Source organism: Nipponia nippon, unplaced genomic scaffold (genome assembly GCF_047370975.1).
Source record: "Nipponia nippon isolate SJK-2023a ecotype South Korea unplaced genomic scaffold, ASM4737097v1 scaffold_4, whole genome shotgun sequence".
Lineage (NCBI taxonomy): Eukaryota > Metazoa > Chordata > Aves > Pelecaniformes > Threskiornithidae > Nipponia > Nipponia nippon.
The window spans coordinates 120,116,152-120,133,342 of record NW_028262358.1 but is presented as its reverse complement, the minus strand read 5'-3'; the positions used below and the strand labels follow the sequence as shown (position 1 = coordinate 120,133,342).

General features: G+C 42.7%; 1 protein-coding gene across 2 annotated transcripts in view; it reads right to left on the bottom strand.

Moving 5' to 3' along the window:
- The window catches only part of ADGRF5 (adhesion G protein-coupled receptor F5), a 47,862-nt gene that overhangs the window by 11,852 nt on the left and 18,819 nt on the right, over positions 1-17,191 (bottom strand). The window contains exons 4-16 of one of the 2 annotated variants that reach the window (XM_009467327.2): positions 16,077-16,137; positions 13,863-14,033; positions 12,357-12,536; positions 9,682-9,809; positions 9,149-9,207; positions 8,324-8,466; positions 7,315-7,527; positions 5,772-6,005; positions 4,153-4,317; positions 3,799-4,017; positions 3,336-3,554; positions 1,665-1,817; positions 219-415 (exon numbers count right to left, since the gene is read on the bottom strand). In XM_009467327.2, the coding sequence (XP_009465602.2) occupies positions 219-415; positions 1,665-1,817; positions 3,336-3,554; positions 3,799-4,017; positions 4,153-4,317; positions 5,772-6,005; positions 7,315-7,527; positions 8,324-8,466; positions 9,149-9,207; positions 9,682-9,809; positions 12,357-12,536; positions 13,863-14,033; positions 16,077-16,137 (2,142 nt within the window). The remainder of the gene's footprint in view (positions 1-218; positions 416-1,664; positions 1,818-3,335; positions 3,555-3,798; positions 4,018-4,152; positions 4,318-5,771; positions 6,006-7,314; positions 7,528-8,323; positions 8,467-9,148; positions 9,208-9,681; positions 9,810-12,356; positions 12,537-13,862; positions 14,034-16,076; positions 16,138-17,191) is intronic. The other variant, XM_087776146.1, reaches the window with a different exon arrangement.

Genomic DNA, 17,191 nt, shown 5'->3' with positions numbered 1-17,191 from the left:
TGCTCTAGGCCAGAGAAGGGGACCTAGTCTCTTTCACTGACTTGTATAGATATATCCAATCATTCTTTACATCCTTTAAAAGACAGTTTTAATTGAATATTTGATTTTTTAGTGTTTCATATATTTTAGATTATGTTAAGCAAAAAAACATCCAACAAAAAATTTTGCTCTCTCCTTCCCTCCCCCGCCCCAACCTCTAGAAAACTCATAAATATTACCTTGGCACTAGTCAGCAGTTGGTTTACTGGTACAGACAGGCAGTCATTCCTTTCAATCATCCATGATTTCTTGGAGCACTTGTAAATTTTATTGCCTCTGGTAAAACCATCTGGATTATTTAACTCACAGCATGGCTTTATTAATGTGGCCCCTTCTATTCCAGTGCCAAAGCTGTCTGAGCAGGAAACTTCCTTACCTGTGTTGAGAAAAAGACATAGACGTAGAAAACTAAGAAGCAGGGAGATGAATAATTTACCCCCATCAAACCTGTGACCTCCTGAAGTTCAGAGGTCTTTAAATTATTTAGGATTTCAGCTTGCTCTCTTCATTGATTATGACCTTTCAGGATGTATATGTCTTGCATTCCCAATTTTTTGGAATAATGAAATTAAAAAGAAAATTGAATAAAGCCCCTTGCTTTTGAGTACTGAATCAAATCAACAAACCAATACCCAAAGTTTTAGGATCTGTCTGTTAGATTACATGATTAGATAAGGGTGGAGTGGGATTATATTGACCCCTATGTGAACAGTAATTCACACAAAGTTTATTCTGCTAAGAGACTCAGTGCTGTTGCAGCACTAATAGGAAATTCTTTAAGACCTTGATAAGGTCTTCTAATAGGAAATTCATTAAGATCTTAAGGCCTCAACACTTTTGGTTGGATTAGTTATATCCGTAAGTATCTGCTGATTAAAGTAAATAAAGCGTCTGCATATTTATTGCCTAAGAAAGTGAAATCTGGCCAGATACAGTGATTCAACAGTAGACATCACTACTGTGGAAAAAAACAAAATTTCTGCATTATGGGGATGTCCAACATTTCTTTCTTTCCGATTCAGAATAAGAAGCTGAAATATCCAAACTCTGGTCAGAACTAAACAACAAAACTGGATTTAGCAACGTTGAATTGTAATTACCCAGCATTTCCTGCAGAGCTGACTGGAAGCTGGGTCTGCCCAGGTCTCTGCAACACCTCATGGAGGCTGCCATTCTTTTGTTTAAAGTGGATATGCTCTCCTACAGGCTGACCTCCTGAGCTTCTTCCTGAGGCGCCACAATCTTTTACCCTTGCTAAATTGTTGGTGCAAGCTGGGAGCTGCATGACCACATTTCAACACAGGAGATGAAGCTCAGTGGTGCAGGTTACGCCAGAAGGAAGTAGGGACAGAAGATGACTGAACTACAACTGCTTGGGAACATACTGAGGCCACTGTCAAATACAGTGAAGACAAAACATCTTGTTTATTTATTTTTTAAAATTACAGCAAAATTGATATTTTCCTCTGTATTTCAAAATTTCCTGTCAAAGAAGGAGACAAAAATTCTTGGCTAAAAAAACCTGCTCCTGTTAGGTGTCACCAGTGATAAATTTGTGGCATCTGATTTAACAAAGATACTTGGATTTCCTATTTAACAGCTTTAAATAGAAATTTTTGTCTTACCAAGTATCAGGCGCAGTGTTATATTTTCACTGTTGACTTCCTGTTCAATGTTGTTAATAAACTTGCAATGTGCCGTGACATTTTTCTCTTTGCTGCATTCTGTTTCTGTGTAATTGTACATGTAGCAAAACAAATTTCCTTTTTTCTGTTTCCCTGTATGGAAGGGTTAAGATAGGTTAACACAGATTTGGGGTCAATCAGCTAGCAGACAGCAGAAAGCATCTGCAAGACTTTCTTTTCTGTGGGTCTTAGAGAAAAAAAACTTCCTTTGTGAAAAAACTTCCTTTTTATATTCTGTCTCTTACTCCCCAGTTAATAAATCTTCTGGCAGCTGCTGCATGATCAGTGCCTTTTCAACTACTGGTGTACGAGCAAATCCTGCCCAAACCCTCCTTTACTCTGCAGGAAGCAAAATTTGCTTTAGAAACCATTTTGGAGAATACTTTTTCTGCTTCTGCTTCTACCACAGGTGTTTCATTTAGGCTAGGATACTTTTTTGCTGTTCTTATATGGTTCTTTTGAACTCAGGATCTGCACCACAGTCCCGTTGCTTTTCAGTATGCCTGTGCCTGAGGGTCCCTGACTGCAACCTCTTCCAACAAGATCTTGGCATTTTTCTCAGCAGCCGAAGGACCCCTCAGCTCCACCTGCTTTACACTTCAGCCTGTTGTTTTTACACTCCTGCGTGCTTTCTGAGTTAGTTTAGGTGGCTCTCCTTTGCTTTTTTCAAATTAACTGTTTTGTAACCCACTTGAAAACGTCTAGTATATAAAAACATGCCGGGGAAGCTGCAGAATTGCCCTAAATTTGAAGACATAGAAGCTTAGGCTTTTGTGCTGCTGAAGATATGTTACCTCTATCCTTGAAGAAATCAGAATACTTCTCTGAATTGCATTCTTAAAGTGTTGTTATACATTTTTCATGAATTAGTAGATTATCTTCTTAAGGAATAAGAATAGAATCATAGAATCATTAAGGTCAGAAAAGACCCTTAAGATCATCGAGTCCAACCGTTAACCCAGCACTGCCAAGTCCACCACTAAACCATGTCCCTAAGCACCACATCTACCCTTCTTTTAAATACCTCCAGGGATGGGGACTCAACCACTTCCCTCAGCAGCCTGTTCCAATGCCTGACCACCCTTTCGGTGAAGAAGTTTTTCCTAATATCCAACCTAAACTTCCCCTGGCGCAGCCTGAGGCCGTTTCCTCTTGTTCTATCGCTTGTTACTTGGGAGAAGAGACCGACCTCCACCTCGCTACAACCTCCTTTCAGGGGTTTCCTTGATACTCAGTTCAAAAAAGTGGCAGAGTGGAAGATAAAAGCAAATAAATGGAGTTCAGCAATTTCTCGTCTGAACAATGATGAGGATGCTCACTTCTCACTGCCTGGCAAGGCAAACCAAACATCGAATTTACCTATTATGTATTTATCACTACAGCAGTGACTTCAGTTGCTCTTCTATTAATCTCAGCCATGATCCCCAGGCATAGCAACCATCCTAAAAAAAGTCCATTACCCGTTTTTTACACTCTCAGGAGTGCTTGTGGGTTGTCATAATAGCAGTAAATATGAATTGGTTACACGGACCTAACCGGAAACAAAAAAACGCAGGGACTGGGTTGTGACACACAGTGCAACTAGTGATTCTGTAAGTTTATTGTTCTTACCAACTTGAAATTCATTTTGTTGAACCACAAATGTGACAGTGTAATCTTCCATGGTGTTAGCACTTATGCAGCACTCAAGGGCTTGTGGCAGTTTGCACTGTATAGGTGCTTCAATGGGGTCTATCAGGATGTTCTGCTTCAGAGGCAAGGAAATAATCTCAATTGTCATGTTGGCAGAACTCTCCAGGTTCTTCTGGGAGAATGTGCAGATGTAGGTGCCTGAAAGAAGTGACACAAAAAGCATGGCTCATTCAACAGAAGTGCTCCTCAGCTTTTGCATGGTCATGAGCCCTAGTACTGAACAAACATAGCGTTGTTGGCAGCATCATGTCTTGCTGTCCTCCAGCAGTTATGATTTTAACTCTTTTTTTTATTTACTGTGGCAGGGCTAGGGATGCTAGGTAAATGATCTGGTACAGTGATTTCATTGCCTTTGTAGCCAATACAAACCAGGTTCACTCACCGTTCCAGTCCTGTGTGGCAGTCTTCACTGTGAGCACAGACGTGGCTGGAAATTTGCTATTTTTGATGCACGTACCACAGTCTACTGTTTTTGTTTTATTTCCAGACTGGATTTTCCAACTGATACTGTCATAACTGCTCACATCACTTTCACAGGTTAGATTGAAAGCATATCCCTCGGAAACTGATGAGTTTATGCTTGAAGATATTGTTACGTGGGCTGAGACAACACAAGATAAATGTTATATTATTGAGAGTCACTTGTTATAATCATTTGCCTGCAAATGACATGTGCCACAGAAGCCACGTACACATTAAAAAGCTGATGGTTTGTTACATGCTACCTGACTCTTACCTGTCCGGAGGTACGTCACTCTGATGTTTTGACTGCGCCTGGCACCCTGTCCAGTCTGCAGCTCGCATGTATATGTCGTCACTGTACCTGACTTCTCAGGATGGCATAGTAATTCATTGATGTTGAGCTTGTATTCAGTGCAGTTTTTAGTGAAATTGGAGAATCCTAGAGAGAAATAAACATTTCTTGAAGGGCTATGGATGTCCAAAAATACCTGGGCTCTGGAAACCACAAGCAATCACTCTAGCTAAGGAAGACTTTGTGGGTTTGTATGTAACCTTTGACAGCACGGGTCTTTTAACTCATCGTTTCTGAAGTTCATTCACATCTTTTACTCTGGCAACACTCACAGTGGTCTTCCAAAGGCCTGAAGTCTCTCAGCACGGTGCTGGGCATCTACTGGCGAAACCAATCTGAGAACAACAACATTGCTTGGATACCTCAGGATAAGCCAAAATGCAGAGTATTCTAGTTCAGCCTAACCTCATTATCTGTGATGTTTAGGATGAGTAAGATAAGTAAAAGAGGAGTAAATAGTGCAGATTTTAGTGTCATCCTATTTTGAAATAAACATTTGGAGGTACTTGACAGTCATTCAACTTTAAATCTGAAGGGTTCTGGTTTAATTATAAGGGGAAAACCCCACTAAAACTGTCCCATGCTGCAACTGAAAATGCATCTGGCATGAGAGCAGAGTTCCTGGGGGAAAGCCCGGCCACAGGGAATCAAGGGCAAAACAGCTCATTACAGTAGGCCAGGATCAGCCCTCTCTCTGCAAGGACCTGCTGCACACCAGTACCTGTCCTCTGTGGAAATGACCGTGCACATGAGCTTTGAAGGTTTTGTCTCATTTTGCTGTCCTGCTTTCTGCTAAATTCCATTTATAACGAACAGTTAACAATAAACAGTTAATCCATATCCATAAAATATTAAGAGGGCAATAGGCTGTTTATGACTGTGGTTCATAGACATTTATGAGCATTTCTACTGAAGTTATTTTGCAACTCTTTGTAATACATTTACTCAGAACCTTATTAACTCTTTATTTCCATATTAAAAGTAAAGTCTTGTGGGATGCCACTGACTCAACTGACGTGATGCATCACAACCACAGGTGGAGAGGGAAACCATGCACTCAGTGTTTAGCTATGCTGCAGCTGTTTCAAAGTGTAGCACCTGCCTTTCTTGGTTGCCAAACCTCTGTATGTGGTACACAGAAGCTTTTCATACCCCAAGGGTGATTCTGGAGATAGTAGTAGAGACTGATGCACTCATCCTTGCTCTCAAAACTAGAAAATGCAGAAATAAGGTTTTTGGAAAGAGCTGCTATGATGCTGGATGGCACAGTTTTAAGCATCAATGTCTGCACAGTTCATGGAGATGCCCAGAATCCCACTGGCACCTGCACAACACGTATGGAGTCTGTACCATGCCATTCATCCATTGTCCTATAGAGTCTGTACCACGCCATCCATCCATTCTCCTTCCCACACGCACACCCCTTTGGAGCATACCCTGTATTCATCCTAGGACTTGGCTTTTGGGGTAGCCAATTAGGAGAAGATCTTTGAAGAATAAACAAACCTAGCAGGTGAAAGACAATCTTTTGTTAATCTTACCTGTAATATTGATTTCTCCATTTACTTTCCAGTCACCAGTAAGTGATGGTAGCTGTCTGTCAATACAACAGGACAGCAGAGGACTGTTTGTCTGCATTTCAAGACTATTGCATATAATACTGATGTCGTCTAAGTTTGGAGTCATGTGTAGCGGAGATACTGCTATCGTTTTCGTGTCCGTGTATATCAGTGTGTCAGACTGACTGCTGTTTGTGAAAACGCACTTATAGGAACCTGTAAAGCATAGGCAATATCTTAGCATTGGGAACACGTTTTGCTGTTTTTTCCTCTACATTTGTAGTTAGGAGCCGGGAGCTACTTCCACACCTAGTTTTCACATCTCCCTGCTCTGCAGTGGCTCTGCTACTTGCTAATCAAAATGTACCCTCAGGTCATCAGCAGTATGCTTTCTGCAGACTCCTGGTGCCGAGTGTATCCAGATTAAGCAGCTTCAGTGTTGATGGGTACTTGAGAAGAAACCTGCACTCTGGGACTGAAATACTTAAAATCTGACTGAGTTGGTATTTTTGGGGATCTGTATATTGCCCATAGTCCATGTGGCAGCAATATGTCATGGTAAGAATGCAGACTGACTGTGCAAAAGGTTCCTACACAGAATGGGTGAGAGATAGGTGCCCAGGGTGGACTCCACAAGAGCTGGCACTCTAACTGTAGGCTCATACGTTGCTCAGAATGTATTAACAAAGAGAGCAGAGTATTGATCAACCTTTCTCAGGCACTTGTCCCCTGGATGCAGCCAAGCTTCCTTTTGAAATTGGCAATCAATCAGAGCTCCAAACTTTTTCATACGTTAGGTACGTGGGTTCCCCTTCCCCACTGGCATAGCCAAGTGAGTAGGCCACTTACATAGGAGTGGAGACACAAAGGTTCAGGGCATCCTTAGCCCAAAGTATTTTGGAGCCACGACTCCTACCTCGCATATGTGTGCCCAAATATGTGGCCACAGGCTACCCTTTTTGAAGTTGAATGTAAAACTCACGGTCCAAAGAGAAGAACTGAGTGGGACCTTGAGTTAAAGCTCTGATAACACATGATAATTCCCCTGGTAACTCCTCCCAGTAAAATGCCACCACTTTACCTGGTTCTGATTTTCAAAAAGCCCTAAACATGAGCGCATGAAAAACTCCAACTCCAAGCTCTGCTTAGTTAGGTTATGTTTGCAAAGGGGGCAAGGGCCACCAAGGACAAATTCAGCCACAGCCTCAAGTTACCACACCAAAAGGGTAGGAAGGCCTCACAGCCATGTAGTCACTGCTGTTCTCCTGTGATATGACAGTGAAGGCTGGCACTGAGAATACCCAGGCCTGTATAGTCACTTCAGTCAGTTCACATCTTACTGGTAATGCCAGTCAGTATGTAGTTCATTAAAGAAAAAAAAAAAAAACCACTGGAAAATTACAAGGGACAGTGTATTTTTCACATTTACTCTAGGAAAATGCAGTCACTACATTCCTCTTTGCTTTTTATAGAACTAGTCACTCTAGAGATTTACATCTGCTGTTTTAATGATAGAAAATCATACCAGAATCCTTCATTGTAACGTTGGCAATTTTAAGAGTCGACTCTGAGGCTTTCCTTGACAATTTTCTCATTATCGAATATGGGAAGCCGCTTGAAATGGCCCGATCAAAATAATACCAGGTCATATTGTCAGCTCCTGAATTTATCTGACAAGTCAGTTGTACTGTATCCCCTTCAAAAATGTCTACAGGACTCACGGTGAAGTTTGTCTGATCTGGGAAGACAAAGAGCAACATTTTGCAGTATTGTGATTTCAGCTCATGTTCATATGGTGTCTTTCATGTTGTGGGAATCCTAGGTGCTTCACAACTAATATGCACTCGGCATCAGTTGCAGGGCACTACTTCTGATACAAGCTATGCAATCTTCCTGCAACATATTCTTCTACTATCTTTGTCAGCCAAAGATCCCAGAAGGTTTTATGCAGAAAGCCAGAAATGTTATCATGCCACTACTTTCTAAGTAGATAAACTAGGAGGACAAGCAACCAGGTTGAAGTAATCCTCTGAGACAGACAGTCCAGCGCTCAGTGCACTGAGGGTCCAGCACCTCTGAGGCACTTGATCAGATAACTGAATTGTAACACACTCTCCAGCAGCAGCATGGAAAATATGCCAAGGAAGCCGGGGGAACCTGTTCTCATGTAAACTGCAAGAGGTTTTTGTTTTGTTTGAAGAAGTGGGAAGTGCTGGCAGCCTGATATGCTAAGAGCTGTCTCAGTTCTGGTGGTGAACTTAAGGGTATTCCATCTCTCTCCCATGGAAAGACTGCATCAGGGTTCAGTAGAGCAGCTGGTAGGATTTGGTTTTCCGTGGGAGGTACTGCGTGCATGGTCATCTCATGTAAGCCCTAAGCTTTGGTGGCATGGGATGAAATCAAACAACCAGAGAAATAAATGTTTTTTGAAGGTCCAGTACCAAATAATCAACAGTATAAGGCAGCTACGTGGTTCACGCTAGAAATACTGAAGTAAAGGTTGAAGGAAAATACTGAGAGAGCTTTGAACTTACTAGTTATTTCTGTTGTGAAGGTAGTTGGCTTTAGCTCGTATGATGCATGTAGAAATCGTGGTACAAATCTATTGGAACTTGCTATCTGATCAAAGCTTGCTGCTCCTGCTTTTACTTCGTAGTTCACAAAAACACTTCCAGGCCTAAACAGATACAAGAATGAGAGAAGCACCAGAATCAAATTTCCTTGCATATTAGTGATTTTCTATGTTGTGGTGACCCATCTTGCCTGGCTAGGAAGGCTTCACAAGGCACACCTGTGAAGGCTCCTGTTGTGACTCAAGACATGTGCTGGTATACAAGAAGGTTGTGCTAACAGCTTTTCCCAAAGTAAGAACACCTTTATGTGACATCATCTCCTTCGTCTGCTGTCTATTTCTAGTAAACTTCCCTTAGAAAACCTAAAATACAGCTGCATTTAAATATGTGTGAACTTGAGTAATGTCTCTGTTATCCAGATCCAATGTTATATCCAGAGTCAATGTACTAATTCATCTTCCTGATGACCTAGGAAATTATGTTAGGTTTACTCGCATCCTTTTCCCCTTTTGAGTGGAATTTCCCAGTCTTTCCCACAAAAGGCTTTGATCCAGATGGAGAATGATTATGTTTCTTGGACTTTTGCACAGTAGTGAATTGTACCCACAATCCTATTTCCATGCTAACAGTTGGGCTTTCCTTTGCAGCTATTATACTGTTATTTAGTATGTATATACTGGGCACAGGTTCTAGCTAGAATGAATGTAGTCTTTGCTGACCGGTGTCTCCTTGATACTGGACATAAAGATTTGCGTCTTCCAGGAAAAAATTAAATTGTTTACTTACCTGAAACCAGTTACTGTTGCCGATACAAAGCCTGGTAAACATCTGTAGCTAGCATTAAACTGTAAACAAAGACATATTACATGACATAAGTCCTCTGTATATTACTCTAGTGTGCTTAAAATAGGAAACTCTCCATTCAACTTTGATGTGAATAAGGGCACGTAGCATATCTGATAGAGCAGGCCCAGTTTTCTCCCCACTGTCATGGGATAAATTTGTGTTGATGGTTTCATTCTATGTGTGCTCATGTGGATTTAAGCTGGCACCAATAATGTGATTTTTTTTTTCATGCTTTTGATGCAAAAGATTCCTAAATACTTCCCTGTCGGCCAGCATATTAAAATGAATGGGAATATGGACATTGCCTTTCAGTGGAGGTCAGCTTTGGCCCACTTTGTAGCTACCACTGCTGCACACTTCACAGCTCCCCACAGAGACAGTGACAGTGTACCCTATTCCCCAGACACTTAGGGTAAATACCGTATTTCTTAGAGGGCTTTGTACCTCTTTAGATAGAAAACTAAAGTCATTACCGCTTTTTCAAGGTCAGCCTTATATTTTTTGTATAATTCAGAAGAAGAATTCCTGAGATCATCCCCAAAGTCTGTGTCGAGTCTGACTGACATATACATTACAATGGGTTCTCCCATGCCACATGATTCTGTAAGGAAAAACATAAAAGTAAGTGTAAAAATAACCAAAAGCAATGCTTACAAAGTGATTTCTTAGCTTTTTCTTCTAACTTAATCACAGATTCTTAGAATCATGTAATGGTTTTGGTTGGAAGGGACCTTTAAAGATCATCCAGTCCAACGCCCCCTGCCATGGGCAGGGAGATCCAACCTGACTGTGAATAATTCCAGGGATGGGGCATCCACAACTTCTCTGGGCAACCTGTTCCAGTGTCTCACTGTCTCATTTTTGTAAAAAATGGCTTCCTTATGTCCAAGCCAAATCTATCCCCTTTCAGTTTAAAACTGTTGCCCCTTGTCCTGTCACTATAGGCTCTGCTAAAAAAGTCTTTCTTCATCTTTCTTAAAAAGAAGCCCCTTCCAGGTATTGAAAGGCTGCAATAAGGCCTCCCTGGGGCCTTCTCTTCTCCAGGCTGAACAACCCCAACTCTCTCAGCCTTTCCTCATAGCAGAGGTGTTCCCAGCCCTCTGACCATTTTTGTGGCCTCCTCTGGCCCTGCTCCAACAGGTCCATGTCTTTCCTGTGCTGAGGACCCCAGAGCTGGACGCAGCACTCCAGGTGGGGTCTCACCAGAGCGGACCAGAGGGGCAGGATCACCTCCCTCGCCCTGCTGGCCACGCTGCTTTTGATGCAGCCCAGGATACGGTTGGCTTTCTGAGCTGCAAGTGCACATTGCTGACTCCTGTCCAGCTTTCCATCTACCAGTATTTCCCAAGTCCTTCTCCACAGAGCTGCTCTCAATCCCTTCATCCCCCAGCCTGTCTTGATACCAGGGGTTGCCCAGACCCATGTGCAGGACCTTGCACTTGGCCTTGTTGAACCTCGTGAGGTTTGCACGGGCCCACTCCTCAAGTGGTCAAGGTCCCTCTGGACAACATCCCTTCCCTTTAGCAAATCAAATGCACCACTCAGCTTGGTGTAATCTGCAAACTTGCTGAGGGTGCACTCAATCCTATTGTCTATGTCACTGATGAAGATTAAATAGTACAGATCCTTGAGGACATCACTTGTTACTGGCTTCTACTTGGATGATGAGCCATTGACTATAACTCTTTGGACGTGGCCATCCAGCCAGTTCTTTATCCATCTAACAGTCCATCATCTGTCAAACCCACATCTCTGCAGTTTAGCAGCAAGAATGTTGTGGGGGATCATATGAAAGGCCTTATAGAAGTCTAGGTAGATGACATCTGTGGCTCTTCCCTTGTCCACTGATGCAGTCACTCCATCCTCTAAGATCGCTAGATTAGTCAGGAACAGTTTGCCCTTGGTGAAGCCATCTTAATCCTAAATCAAAATCTTACAACTTGGAAAGATTCATCTGTATAATAGGAAAGTTGGGATTCTCCTAATTTTCTATATCTAATTTAGATGCCTGGCATCTGCTAGATATCTAGACTCTCTCTCTAGCTGATGCAAAGCTGTAGACATGTTCAAAAGGTGATACATTCTGAAGGTGATAGACAGCTTTCCTACAATGGTTGAATTGTTACATTGCTCCAGTTACAGAGAATTTAGATTAATAACTTTTATCAGATACTTAATTTTTACATAGTGAAAGTTACACAGGATGAATCTTCACCTATGTTTCACTGAAATGAATGGAAAAATCCTCAATGACTTTGGGAGGGTAATATTATGGGTGAAGACCCATCAATGGGCACAAAAGAGCATAAAATGCTTAGAGAGATACTGGAATTTTCTAAGCTGAGTCCATTTAAGGACATGTCCATACGATGTGGTAGAGGAACATTTTACCCATGGCCCTGGACGTCTTAGGGGTGTGCGGCTTCCACATGGAAGAGATACTAGCTCTAGTCCTGGAAATAGTACAGCAGTATTGATATGAAGCTGCCCTGTGATAAAAGGATTGCCTCTAAGCAGAGTTGATTAGAACGGGCATGCTGACAGCACTGGACTGCTTCCAGCTCTAGGGCTGCCTCTGGGTATCTCTGCATGCTGCTCCACCACCAGCAAAGGCAGAGCCTTGGGGGGGTTTGTCTTGGATTGCAGAGACAACAGGTAGTGCTCCATCCCAGTGCTGCCAAGCCTAAGTGTCCAGTCATCAGTCAGGTTTCTAAAAACTCATGGGCACCTTGTCACGAGAGTCATAAAATAAAACCAAACAAAAGGTACATGCTGGGGCTTTTTGTTCCTTCTCTTCTCTTGAGCACTATGGCACACTTTGGTCACATTTGTAAGTTCCTCTGTTGAAAATATGATGAGATGAAACTCTTTGCTTAGCGGAAGCTGAAAGTCCCAAAGAGGCATGTGAGTGATTCCAGCAGCTGGGGCTCCAGTATGGCACTAAACATCTGCAAGTACTTGGGTCAAGGTGGACCCATGTCACAAAGAGAAGAGCTCTAGAGCATCTCTACACACTTTCCACATTCATGGGCAATGTGGTAGCCAGGTCAGTCCTGATGTGCTGCTTTATCACACCTTTAACACTATTCCATCTTCTAACCAATATACAAGTCGTACAATGCTGAAGTTCAGCACTGTTTCTCCTTACCTTCAGTCTGAGGCTCACAGTAAGCCCCGTAGAAAGGCATTTGCCTCATGTAGCCACAGGGCCGGTCAGGTGCTAGGCTGACAGATGCGCAGGTTATCAAGTCACGACACACCGCACTTGGCCAGGCATATCCATTTTCACAAGAACAACAACTATTGTTCTCCTCACTGGGCAGACAGACTAGTGTCAGACAGACAGAGAAATACTATGAGAATGGTAAACAGAGCATAATGTATAGCATGATATATGTTTACCCTGCTGTATCTTTATGCCAGTGATCTCAACTAAATGTTACCCTTCTTGTGAGTTCACTTGAACGATGCAAACACGATGATCTGACGCCTTGCAAATCTTACTATACTAATATAAATGACTAACCAGAAATGGGAACCAGACCGGTACAGAAATAAGTCTGATCAATTACTTTTAAATAATTGGGTGGAGATGTGAAGCCTGATCCTAAAAATTTACCTGGCATATTGGCCAGGGTCCTATGATAGTTTTCAGATTGGATATTTCTATATTGCCTGGCTGAAAGCAAATGTATAGTCTTTTAAAGATTGCAAGAGCATGTAATAGTCATTCAAAGTCCCGGTGTCTAGTGAGATGCTGTGTCATTCTGACTGTATCCTGACAGATGCTGCATGAGAGAAAAAAATTATCACAAAGTGCTTTAAAGACAAACATTCCTTCTAATAAAAAACAAAACAAAACAAAACCCACTTCAGTGTAAGTTTTTCTGCTCTTAATGTGCTGTTGGCAAAGTAAGGTATTAACAAAGTGATTTTTACATGTTGCGTGTGACCCTGAAGGCCTTTAAAAGATTCATTTGCATGTTGTTTTGAGAACTGATGAACTCTTCCTTTCACTGCTTTATGGGCCAGTGATAAGAAGGTATGAAATCTCCTCCTCTACTGTTGTAAATGCTTGGTGTGCTTGTATATCCTCCACTGTATTAGTTACTTGGATGTGACACTGCACAACCATTACACTCGTAATAAAACCTGTCTGATATCTTGCCCTGTAAGAGTATGTTTCATGAGTTGTATCAGGAAAAGACTGCTTCTCATGCAGCCTGTCTCTGCCAGCGTCAGAGTACAGCCTCTTACAGCGATTTACGTTCCAAATACAAGTGAAGGGAAGTAAACAGTCTGATAACTGCTATCGCAGCTTCCTGAAACTTGAAAGTAACTCAGACTGCTTGTTAGTCAAACCGGAGCAAAATCCTTCGGCTCAGGCTTCCTCTGGCTTTGTCCTTTCCTTGGGAAAAGAAAAGCATTCAGGGCTATTGCTAATGCCAACATTATATAAAAAGGAGTGGTGGGATGCAGATAACAAAACCTGCTGTTGTGTGCTAGAGCTTCAGTCTTGGTGGGTCTTTCAGTAGGCAGCAGAGACAGTTGAGTTTTGCTGATTTCTAAGCGTGATGGATGGTAAAACTGGGAGAGATCAAATATTGGCAAAAAAGCATGTCACTCAGAATATAAAAATAAATAACTAACCCACCTGTTGTAATGTTGATGTTTGAAACTGTCATTTCTACATTTGAAATATTTGTTGAAACTGGAAGATTAATGTTTTTGATATACTCTTTGATTGGCTCCAGAAAAGATGAATCCATAAGGCTTACTTCAATGTCAACGGTGTACTCCAGAGGGGGAAGGTCAAAAATAAGCACTGAAAGAGAAATAGCATGAGAGCACAAAGCTGTGTGTGAGGGTAAATCACAAATTGATGGCTTCCAGTTCAACATTTGGGCTCTTTGTTGCTATTTAGTTGTAGCCTAGTGTGACATTCTGCTTAGGAAATCTTGCTTCTTACTCAGCAGATATTCTGCATGTGTTTTATTTGCTGCTTGTCTGACAAAAGCCAAATTTCTTTAGTCTCAGAGCAATAGGAAGCTGATATAAATGGCATAATATATACAGAGAAAAGCTGTCTCACCCCTTCTCTCCTTTGACTCAGCAAGTGGATGGGCTGTCAGCCACAGACTGAAGCCATACAGGATTATCTTGTGACACTTGTCCTGCTAAGAGGCTCGTTGTTTTATTTACACCACGTATTTCAACTTGCATAGAAGATGTGCTTATATACGTCATCATATGCATACCATCCAGAAGGACCTGGACAAGCTCAAGATGTGGGCCTATGTGAACCTCATGAGGTTCAACAAGGCCAAGTGCAAAGTCCTGCACATGGGTCTGGGCAACCCCTGGTATCAAGACAGGCTGGGGGATGAAGGGATTGAGAGCAGCTCTGTGGAGAAGGACTTGGGAAATACTGGTAGATGGAAAGCTGGACAGGAGTCAGCAATGTGCACTTGCAGCTCAGAAAGCCAACCGTATCCTGGGCTGCATCAAAAGCAGCGTGGCCAGCAGGGCGAGGGAGGTGATCCTGCCCCTCTGCTCCGCTCTGGTGAGACCCCACCTGGAGTGCTGCGTCCAGCTCTGGGGTCCTCAGCACAGGAAAGACATGGACCTGTTGGAGCAGGGCCAGAGGAGGCCACAAAAATGGTCAGAGGGCTGGGAACACCTCTGCTATGAGGAAAGGCTGAGAGAGTTGGGGTTGTTCAGCCTGGAGAAGAGAAGGCCCCAGGGAGGCCTTATTGCAGCCTTTCAATACCTGGAAGGGGCTTCTTTTTAAGAAAGATGAAGAAAGACTTTTTTAGCAGAGCCTATAGTGACAGGACAAGGGGCAACAGTTTTAAACTGAAAGGGGATAGATTTGGCTTGGACATAAGGAAGCCATTTTTTACAAAAATGAGACAGAGAGACACTGGAACAGGTTGCCCAGAGAAGTTGTGGATGCCCCATCCCTGGAAACATTCAAGGGCAGGTTGGACAGGGCTCTGAGCAACCTGATCTAGTTGAGGATGTCCCTACTCATTGCAGGGGGCTTGGACTTGATGCCCTTTAAAGGTCCCTTCCAACCCAAACTATTCTATGATTCTATGATCCTATGACAATCTCTGACCAGACAAAAGTTTCCATCTCTTTTATTTGTGCCTTTACTACTGTACTGGTTTTGGCTGGGGTAGAGTTAAATTTCTGCACAGTAGCTTGTATGGGGCTATGTTTTGGATTTGTAATGAAAACAGTGTTGATAACACGATATTTTAGTTATTGTGGAACAATGCTTACACGGCATCAAGACTCTCTTTTTCCCACTCTGTCCTCCCAGCGAGTAGGCTGGGGGTGCACAAGAAGCTGGAAGGGGACACAGCTGGGACAGCTGACCCCAACTGACCAATATGACAACGCATGATATGACCTGGAGTGTGATGTCCACACCATATGTCATCATGCTCAGCAATAAAAGCTGGGGGAAAAAGAAGGAAGGGGAGGACATCCAAAATTATGGCGTTTGTCTTCCCAAGTAACTGTTACATGTGACGGAGCCCTGCTTTCCTGGAAATGTCTGAACACCTACCTGCTTCTAGGAATTAGTGAATGAATTCCTTATTTTGCTTTACCAATTAAACTGTCTTTATCATAACCCATGAGTTTTCTCACTTTTACCCTTCCAGTTGTCTCCTCCATCCCACTGGAGGAGAGTGAGCAAGTGGCTGGGTGGTGCTTAGTTGCCAGCTAGGGTTAAACCACAACAGCTACTCCTCCTTGATGATCGCAGTTCAGTACCTCAAGAGACGCTGTCCCCAGTAGTGATTTCACCCTTGGCTTACTAGAAACCTGCTCTGTTACCACACATTTGGGTACGTACTGTTTCGCTTCTGCCTTTGCATCTCTGAATGGAAGCTTTCCTCTCCTAGCACACTGTCAATCTGGAAAAAAGAGAGTGAAACTCTGTGAAAAAACAAAGTGAAGCTTTAGCTTCTGTTGTTGGCATGAAAGAATTAGTGAAGAAAATACTGGCATAGATAATTCTTTTGCCTCCACCAATCTTTGCCCTTCCCCACCCTCCTTGTCCTTTTTAAACAGGATATTTATATCTTCCAAGTAGGGAAATGTTAAACACCAGCTGAGGGATGTACTGAGTTTGCAGGTGTCTCTCTGCATATCTCTCCAAGGCAATTGTCTCAGCTTAGCAGAAATTCTGTGTCTGAGCTGCAAACCAGCTATGGGGCTGATGTAGTGCTCTCAGTCCAGCCCTGCAAGCTACCTGGGGTACCTGGTCACTCAGCCTTTGAATACAGAAAGTGGACTCATATTACTCTCTGCTTTCCTCTTTGCTTTGAGCTCCCAGCTCTGCAGCAGCAAAACCAGCCTGAGTAGGAGTAGAAAGGGGATTAAAATGTCTTGGCTCCAGCTCAGGTGTCAGGTCAGCTATTTTGTGGGCCTTCAGTAGCACGCAGTTGACCAGGGCAGTTGTGGCACAATTTCAGTTTGACTGGGTTCATGCAGGGTGCAGCCAAGTGAGATGGGGACCATCTTATTTTTTTAGTCATGCCCTAAAAATACATTGGCACCACAGTTAGCAAGAAAGGCTAAAGAACAAGCAAAGACTCAGGCAGGAAATTTGCAGCTTTGCCAGTTTCTTGAGTCCTACTGAAATCTTTATTTACAGAAAGGGTGAATAGCTTGGCAACTCTTAAGTCATCTCTTTACATAAAGGAACCATCTGGTGTGTGATTAGAGCTGGGCTTAGTATCGCAGCTGCGCTGGCAGTGAAGATCCCAAGGTGCATTGGCATTTTTGCACTGCTAGGGGTACTACCTTTCACCTTCGATGTTAGCTGCAAAAGTTATGGAAAGCCCACTGTGATCCTCTTCCCCCAGGTTTGCTCTCAGTGGTTTGTTTAATTATTCTCCCAAACAACTGCAGGGTATTGCTGTGTCATTAAATACTTCACATATTTCACACCATTAAGTGATGACT